Source organism: Myotis lucifugus, unplaced genomic scaffold (genome assembly GCF_000147115.1).
Source record: "Myotis lucifugus unplaced genomic scaffold, Myoluc2.0 scaffold_3152, whole genome shotgun sequence".
Lineage (NCBI taxonomy): Eukaryota > Metazoa > Chordata > Mammalia > Chiroptera > Vespertilionidae > Myotis > Myotis lucifugus.
Window position 1 is genome coordinate 3,901 of NW_005874200.1, and position 9,505 is coordinate 13,405.

General features: G+C 42.1%; 1 protein-coding gene and 1 pseudogene across 1 annotated transcript; one reads left to right on the forward strand and one right to left on the reverse strand.

Annotated features, from left to right (window-relative positions):
• Nucleotides 1-220: 220 nt before the first annotated feature.
• On the forward strand, nt 221-7,402 carry LOC102441304 (olfactory receptor 1J4-like). Its single transcript, XM_023749141.1, has 2 exons — nt 221-717; nt 6,424-7,402. The coding sequence occupies exons 1-2, from the start codon at nt 221-223 to the stop codon at nt 7,400-7,402; spliced, it is 1,476 nt and encodes a 491-aa protein (XP_023604909.1).
• A 1,164-nt stretch (nt 7,403-8,566) lies between these two features.
• On the reverse strand, nt 8,567-9,292 carry LOC102441613 (annotated as a pseudogene).
• Nucleotides 9,293-9,505: the final 213 nt, after the last annotated feature.

Below are 9,505 nucleotides of genomic sequence, written 5' to 3' on the forward strand. Positions count from 1 at the left end.
ATGAGGTCTTGTGACTACTTTGGGGTTCAATGTGTTCCTGGAGCCAGACTGGGAGAGAGGGAAGAGGCATAGATCCACAGATGTGAGAAATTAATACGAAAGTATTTAAAAATAAATGGTTTTCCTAATAATGACAGTATAAGATGAGATGTCCTGTTCATCCTTTCTAGGTTCCTGAGACTCCCAAGCCTTCTTCATCCCCAGCAGACAGAAGAGCAGCATGAGGCCTGAGAACCAGAGCAGCGTGTCCCACTTCCTCCTCCTGGGGCTCCCCATCCCGCCAGGGCAGCAGGGCATGTTCTTCACCCTGTTCCTGGGCATGTACCTGACCACGGTGCTGGGCAACCTGCTCATCATCCTGCTCATCAGGCTGGACTCTCGCCTGCACACGCCCATGTACTTCTTCCTCAGCCACTTGGCCTTCTCTGACATTTCTCTCTCCTCTGTCACTGTCCCTAAGATGCTCATGAACATGCAGACTCGGCAACAATCCATCTCCTATGTGGGATGCATTTCTCAGTTGTATTTTTTCATGCTTTTTGGTGGTATTGACAATTTTCTCCTGGCTGTGATGGCATATGACAGGTACGTGGCCATCTGTCACCCTCTGCACTACACCACCATCATGAGGGAGGGCCTGTGTCTGCTGCTGGTGGCTGGCTCCTGGAATCTCTCCTGTGGCCATGCCCTTTTGCACACCCTCCTCATGGTTCGACTGTCTTTCTGTGCTGACAATGCCATCACCCACTACTTCTGTGACCTTGCTGCACTTGTGAAGCTGAGCTGTTCAGACACCTTCCTCAATGAGCTGGTCATATTCACCGAGGGAGGAATGATTTTCTTTTTGTGTTTTGGTATTATTTTGGGCTCCTATATCCGTATAGGGACCATCATACTGAGGGTGCCCTCCACTAAGAGGCTCCTTAAAGCCTTTTCTACCTGTGGCTCCCATCTCTTTGTGGTGTCTTTATACTATGGGACAGCTGCAGGTGTTTACTTTTTCTCCTCATCATGGGATTCCAAAGACATAATTGCTTCGGTCATGTATACAGTAGTTACCCCCATGCTGAACCCCTTCATCTACAGCCTGAGGAACAGAGATATCAAACAGGCCTTAGAGATGTGTGTCAATAGGGCTAAGTTCTTTAAGCAGCAATCACTAAATCCTCTTGTTGCAGTCAGGAGCACAGTGAGATATATCTCCTAAAATTTTTGTATGGTTGACACCTCTATATTTCTTTCATAGTATATACATCATCTTGTATTGTGTAAGTGTTGTTTATATGGTCACATTTGCTTCTAGGATTGTTAATAATTTTTTATTCATAATTGATAGTTTTTGCTTGTCCATAATCTCATAATATATATGCAAAATCCCATGCAAACCCATTACACAATCATAATTGTGGTTTTTCTCATTCTGTTTTGAGATATCTGATTTTTTGTTTATGCAGTTTTAAAAATTTTATGCTATAGAAGACTCACTTATTTAGCATCATTATCTGATCCTGGTGATCTTTCTTTTTTTTGAACTGGTTTTTTACGCTGGTTTAAAGCTGATTGTGCACATCTCTTCCTAATTCACAATCAATGACATCATGTTGTCTGACTGCAATCAGCCATGGTCAGAATAATTACACTATGAAAATTATGATCTGCAAAGCCTAGTTGTTAGAAAAAGAGAGGAATAGACTTTTTAAAAATGCATTTAAGATCAAACCACTTTGTTTATTATTATGAAAAGTTTCTAGTAGTGGGTCCTACCTTAACCTCATCTACTTCTGATAACTGTATAGATATTTATATCCATAAATATAGATGCAGATATATAGATACAGATAGAGATATAGATACCAGTATAGTGTAGCTGGTCAAGATTCGGCTTTCTCATGGTTAGTGTTTAAATGGTATTTCTTTTTCATCACTTTAAACTTTTCTTTGTCCTTATGTCTCTCAGGTGTGCATGGTTAAATATGGAATGCCGGTTTTTACTCATTTTATGTAAGGCAACAATTATTATATTTTTGGAGAATATTATCTATAAACATCTAATCATATTTGAATTTTTATTTTCTATAGTACTCTGTTTTTATTTGATATATCTGTTTCACAGATATCCTCTCTCATATTCCTCCATTTTAATTAAATACTTTAAAATTCAATTTTCCCTCAATTAACTTATTAATTATACATTATTATTTTTATCGTTTTATAATTATTTTCGGTGCTATATGCAGATATCACTTCTTACTTTCTTTTTAGCCATTTGAGGTATACAATTCAGTGGCATTTAGGGCACTCATCACCAATATCTCATTTTATGACCACTAAAGAACACTCTAGAGAACACCAATTGAGTATTTTGCAACTGTGAATCAAATAAAAGCAAAGGTATCTATGAAGCAATGTGGAGAAATATGCAGATATATTGCTAAATGGAAAACAGCCATGTGTAAAAAAGCACGATAGCATGTTCCTCTTTATGAAGGGGAATAAAATACACATGTGTCTGCCCATTTGAGCAGAAAGAAGCACGGGAAGAATAAATCAGAAACTGAGATTGAGGAGGTGGGAAGAAGGGATGGCGAGATGAGTTGGATTTTTTTTATGTAGTTTTGACCATGCTGTATTTTGCCACAAAAAATAAATAGGAGAGGTGGTGAATAAAGCAAAATAGATTAAAACAATACAAATGAACTGAAATTATATTTCAAATTAACTCCAAAATTAGATTAAAGGGGAAAATAAATAACCTAAGCAATTCTTGAACCCAAAATTTTGTCTATATATTCCCACAATTAAAAATAGTCTAAACAATGTTATAAGCTGTTGAGTATCATTAACAGTGGTGTGAGTTCAAGATTCTGAAACAAGTCACCATATATCCAAAGACTCAGCAACTAAATAAACAGGGAGGAAAAGGGTTTCACTCTCACTCTCAGGAAAAGGAGCTCTGTACATGGAAAAGGAGAGGCTGGGAAGGACTCTATGGTGTCAAACCAGAATTGGAGCTATCAATCAGAAATCATGGGTTTTAAAATGTATAAATAGATTGCAATTTATAGGTTTATGTGAACATCTATACTGTTCCCTTTCCCCATTCTTTCTGTGCCACTCCTGACCCATCTCCTGTGGTAAAAATTTCCTTTAGTTTCTTAATTTCTGATTTTTTCTTCTGGTGCCTCTTTTATACATATTTTTCCAGTTGGCTTTCTGTGATCATTTAGTATTTTTGTAAGTAATGAAGACACAAAAGTTTCAAAATAAATAACACTGGTAATGTATTATAAGTCAGAGAATAATAATCCATGTATCCATAATGATATTAATGAATAAAGAAAGAAATGAGTGCAGAATAAGGATAAGTTCCTTCTTATAAAGGAATATCAACTTACCCCTGCCAGAATGGTTACTATCAATAAATCAACAAACTACAACTGCTGGCAAGTATGTGGAGACAAGGAAACCCTAGGGCACTGTTGCTGGGAATGCAAACTAGTGCAGCCACTACGAACAACAGTGTGGAGTTTCCTCAAAAATTTAAAAATGGAACTGCCTTTCGACCCAATGATCCCTCTTCTGGAAACATATCCTAAGAATCCCAAAACACCAATCAGAAAGAATACATGCACCCCTATATTCATAGCAACACTATTCACATTTGTTAAGATCTGAAAACAGCCCACGTGCCTATCAGCAGATGAGTGGATAAAAAAGCTGTGGTACATTTACACAATGGAATACTACATGGCTGTATAAAAGAAGGAACTCTTACCCTTTGCAACAGCATAGATGGACCTGGAGAGTATTATGCTAACAAAATAAGCAAGTCAGAGAAAGACACATACCTTATGATCTCACTAATATGTGGAGTCTAATGAACAAACTGATGAACAGGATGGAATCGGAAACATGGATACATAGAACAGAAAGGCAGAAACCAGAAGGGAGATGGCTTGGGTGACCAGATAAAGAAGCTGAAAGGATTAGCTGAAGAACATATTTGCATACCTCATGGACACAAACAATAGTGTAATGAAGGCAAAAAAGGGGAGGAGAAGTGACAAGGGGCAAGTCTGCAATAATGTCAACATTAACATTTTATTCATAAAAAGAAAAAAGTATAACTAAAAAGGAAGAAGAAATGATAGAATTAGAAAACTCACCGTTAGACCACCATATTTGCCATGTGGGCATCAGCAATGGATGTGAAATATAGTGGGTGAGATTTTAATAAGAAAAATGTTAATGTTATAGTATCACAATAACTACCTGATGATACCTATTAATTACAAATTTAAAAGAGTAACTTAAAAAATGGTAACATTATAGTGCAGACACCACCTTAACCAATTGATCAAAGATAAAAACTCTAGTAATTGGAAAAATTAATATCACAAGCCTTCTAATTATATACACTGTGGTATATGCTGAAAACAAATGCTAAAAACAAAGCCTGAAACATATATGTATAAATGCATACACACATGAAGGTAAACATCATAAAATATTAACCATTAGGGAATCTGCCTGAAGCCTGTCCAGGTTTTCTTGAAACCATTTTCACAACTTTTCTATATCTTTGAAATCATTTCAAAATAAAAAGTTGAAAAAACCCTGTCCCAGCTGGAGCAATGTCCAAGGACAAAGCAGTCCAGGGCATGACTGGAATCAGGGACACTGTCCCCTAGGACTCCAGTCCCTCTGGCTCTTGGACACACAGCTCCCCAAAGGGCAGCCAGAAAATAGCCACAAGCTTGGGACTTGGTTGCCGTCTCTCATTAGCAGTTAAGTGTCATCTGTGGACTCATTTCTCTGGAGCTGGTTAAGGAAAATGAAAGTCAGTAGAAGTACCAAGGCCCCAGATATTGCTTCTGTGTGTCTGGATGTTAGGTCTCCTGAAGAAAAGCTGAGGAGATGGGCAATAAACTGAAGCAGAAGGTGTCTGAACTCACCAATGATGAGCCCAGGTGAGAGGAGCTGGAAATCTGCACTTGGTGATGGATCTGCCTGTGTGCTAGCGGGTTCATGTATGAAACCCTGTGTCCATGACTGTGTGTGTGTATGTATTGTGTATGCTTGGGTATGTGTTGTCTTATAGTTGTGTGTGTGCGTGTGTGTTTTTTCTAGGTATCTGATCCACAGTCTTGGGTGTGCAGACAAGCAGACAAGTCACCTCCTGGCGTGTGGTTGGGGACTCCTGATTCATGTCTGTGATCGTAACCACTGTCATCACAGCTGAGCATCGGGAGTGAGAATGTTGTCTCTGCAACTGGACAGGAAGATGCCGACCTCACAAGGAACCAAGGTCAGGTCAGAGAGGGCTCACACCTCTGCTCAGCAGCATGTGCTGGTACATGTGTGAGCTCTGTTTATAGGGGACACACTCACATGTGAGAACAGGAAGGTGTGTTGTTGGGTTTTCTCTGTCTGTTATCATGTGTGTGACCACATGCATGGGGTGTTGTTGCTGGGTTAATGATGTGCCTATGACCGAATAGGCTTAACTGCCCCATGATGCTTCCCCAGGAAGGAGATGGTAAGGAGGGTGTGTGCTGCTTGTTGTACTGAGTGTGGCTGGGTGTGCATGTGTGTTGTTGGTGTGTGTTTCTTGTGGGATTTTTTAAAAATATTTTTTTATTGATTTTTTTACAGAGAAGAAGGGAGAGGGATAGAGAGTTAGAAACATCGATGAGAGAGAAACATCGATCAGCCGCCTCCTGCACACCCCCTACTGGGGATGTGCCCGCAAGGAAGGTACATGCCCTTGGCTGGAATCAAACCTGGGACCTTTCAGTCCACAGGCCGACGCCCTATCCACTGAGCCAAACCAGTTAGGGCTCTTGTGGTATTTTTGAATTGTTTGTGGCCTTGTGAGTTTTGGTGAGGTAGGTGTATAGTGCAGAGTTATGTATATGTGGTGAGTTGAGTGTTTTCCAGGTGTGTCAGGAGTCACCTGTATTGATGTGCATTGAGAGTGTGTTTGTGGGTGAGTGGTGCATCACTGTGTGTTGTGTTTGTCTCACTTTGTGTTTTACTTGTGACTTGTGTGTATGTATATGAGTATTTATTAGCTGAACCCACACTGACCATCCTTCCATTAGGATGGGAAAGTCGTCACAGGTGACTGGAATCCTCAAATCAGCTGTGTGTGTGTGTGTGTGTGTGTGTGTGTGTGTGTGTGTGTCCCCTCATGCTTCTGTGTGATAATGTCTGTTTACTACTTTGGGGTTCAATGTTTTCCTGGAGCCAGACTACAATGGAGGGAAGTTTTATACATTCACAGATATGAGAAATTAATAGGAACGTATCTAAAAATGGTTTTCCCAAAAAAATGACAGTATGAGATGTGATGGTCTGTTCTTCCTTTCTAGGTTCCTGAGATTTCCACACCGTCTTCATCCCCAGCAGACAGAAGAGCAGCATGAGGCCTGAGAACCAGAGCAGCGTGTCCCAGTTCCTCCTCCTGGGGCTCCCCATCCCGCCAGGGCAGCAGGACGTGTTCTTCACCCTGTTCCTGGGCATGTACCTGACCACGGTGCTGGGCAACCTGCTCATCATCCTGCTCATCAGGCTGGACTCTAGCCTGCACACGCCCATGTACTTCTTCCTCAGCCACTTGGCCTTCTCTGACATTTCTCTCTCCTCTGTCATTGTCCCTAAGATGCTCATCAACATGCAGACTCAGCAACAATCCATCTCCTATGTGGGATGCATTTCTCAGTTGTATTTTTTCATACTTTTTGCTGGTCTTGACAATTTCCTTCTGGCTGTGATGGCATATGACAGGTACGTGGCCATCTGTCATCCTCTACATTACACCACCATCATGAGGGAGGGGCTGTGTGTGCTGCTGGTGGCTGGCTCCTGGATTCTCTCCTGTGTCCATGATTTGTTGCACACCCTCCTCTTGGTTCGACTGTCCTTCTCTGCCAACAATACCATCCCCCACTTCTACTGTGACCTTGCTGCGCTCCTGAAGCTGAGCTGCTCTGATGTCTCCCTCAATAAGCTGATGATTTTCACTGAGGCAGGAATGCTTTTCTTCCTGCCTTTTGGTGTTATTTTGGGCTCTTATATCCGTATCGGGACTATCATGCTGAGGGTCCCCTCTGCTAAGAGACTCTTTAAAACCTTTTCTACCTGTGGCTCCCATCTCTCTGTGGTGTTTTTATACTATGGGACAGCTACAGGTGTTTACTTTTTCTCCTCATCATGGGGTTCCAAAGACATAATTGCTTCTGTCATGTATGCAGTAGTTACCCCCATGCTGAACCCCTTCATCTACAGCCTGAGGAACAGAGATATCAAACAGGCCTTACAGATGTGTGTCAATAGGGTTAAGTTCTTTAAGCAGCAAATACTAAATCCTCTTGTTGCAGTCAGGAGCACAGGGAGATAGATCTCCTAAAATTATTGTATAGTCGACACCTCCATATAACTTTCTTAGAATATGCATTCTCTTGTCATGTATAAGCATTGTTATAAGTGCACTAGCTCATGTTTGCTACTTGCGTTGTTAATAAATTTTCATTCCCAATTGATAATTTTTTATTGTTCACCATATCTTATAAGATAATGCAAAATCCTATGCAAAACAACTTGCACAATCATAATTGCAGGTTTGTCTCTTTCTATTTTGAGATATGTCATTTTTTTTACTTATGCATTTTTAACATTTTTTTTTTTCATGTATTGAAAGCAGCAAGAGGTTCCAGGACACCAGATGAACCAGTTCTGAGATTTTCCCCAAGATAAATTTTAACAGCTTTAGGTTCTTCAGTGTTTATCAAAATACAAAAGAAAAAAGTAGAGGTTGTTGTTTTTTTATGTCAATCTGACCCTTGCAGGCTGAGGGAGTGAAAGCACATGTGGACGGGGGCTCTGAGGAGCTGGCTCTATATGACTGGTCACCTGTCTGCACTCCTACTGGTGAGACCCAGACAAGCTGGCCCAAGTGAGTGTGTGTAGGGACCATAACGGCCTCCTGTTCTGGCCTGAGTGGTCCCATCAAAGCACCTACACTGACCCACGCTGACTGAAGGGAAGGCTGGGGTCCCTCCAAGGGGCCTGAGTGGTGGCCGTAGCCCCCAGCTCACCCCGATAAGCAGTGGTATAAGCACAGGTAGAAGCACGAATGCTATGGGATGCAGATGACCCAGCTAGACAAAGCCAATCAGGGACTGTAAGTGACCATGCAGAATGTATTGTGGCTGGTTCTGCCCACTGCACATGCTCCAAATGGGAGACAGACCACAGGCAGATTGGACTCAAGCCGTTACTGCAGAACCTACACTAGGCACATTTCTCCCTTTTCCGTGTTAAAGTGTCTCCTTACCTTGTATTTATACTATAAAAAATGCACTGAGTTTGTGTTAAAAACCAACCACCAAAATGGATCTCAACACAGATTTAAAGCCCAGAGGAGGAGCATTGAGGTGATCTCACAGCAACTCTAGAGGCCCTGCCCTAAGTGCCCCAAATCCCTTCTCGGTACTAAACAGTGGGTTGATTCTGTTATTTTTATTTTTATTTTTATTTTTACAATAAGAAAAACGGAGTAATATTGCTTAGGGGTACCAGAAACTGCCTCATTGGAAACAAGAACTATTTACATTAAATAAAAACCCGGTTGCAGGCTGCGTCTGCACATGTACAGCACGATGAAGCACACTGGGACCGACCATGGAGACAGCTTCTGGCACTCACACCACAGGGGCACGTCTGCCACATGAGAGGAAAGCAGGGTGAAGGAGGGAGTGAGGGGGAAGAGAGGAGTTCGGCTCACTTCTGGTTCCGGAGCTGATTGGACAGCCAGTCCGGTCCCTCATAGAGCCCGTCCCCACTGGTGGCACAGGTAGCCTGAATGTACCAGTTCCTGTGGCGCAGAGGGGTGGCCCAGCTTGTCTGTGATCTCAGCTGCATGCATGGCATTGGGGAGGTCCTGCTTGTTTGCGAACACAAGCAGGACAGCATCCCTGAGCTCATCCTCTGCCAGCATCCGCATAAGCTTCTCTCGTGCCTTGTTCACATGCTATCGGTCATTGGTGTCAACCACAAAGATGAGACCTTGTGTGTTCTGGAGGTAGTGGCGCCACAGAGGCCAGATATTGTTCTGGCCACTCAAGTCCCACACAGTGAAGCTGATGTTCTTATACTCCACAGTCTCCACTTTGAATCCAGTGGTGGGGATGGTGGTCATGATCTCACCCAGCTTCAGTTTGTACAGGATGGTGGTCTTCCCCACAGCGTCCAGGCCCACCATGAGAATGTGCATTTCTTTTTTGCCAAAAAGTCTCTTGACGAGGTTTGCAAAGATATTCCTCACGCTGTAGACTGGAGGGAGAGCCACTGGCCAGAGAAACTCTCGGCAGCTGCCGTGCTTCTGTTACTCTGAGCCAAGCTTTGGTTTCACTCCCACCCATTTTTAATGTTTTTATGTTATAGAACACTCACTTATTTAGCATCATGATCTGTGTCTGGTGATCTTTCTTTTTTTTTGAAC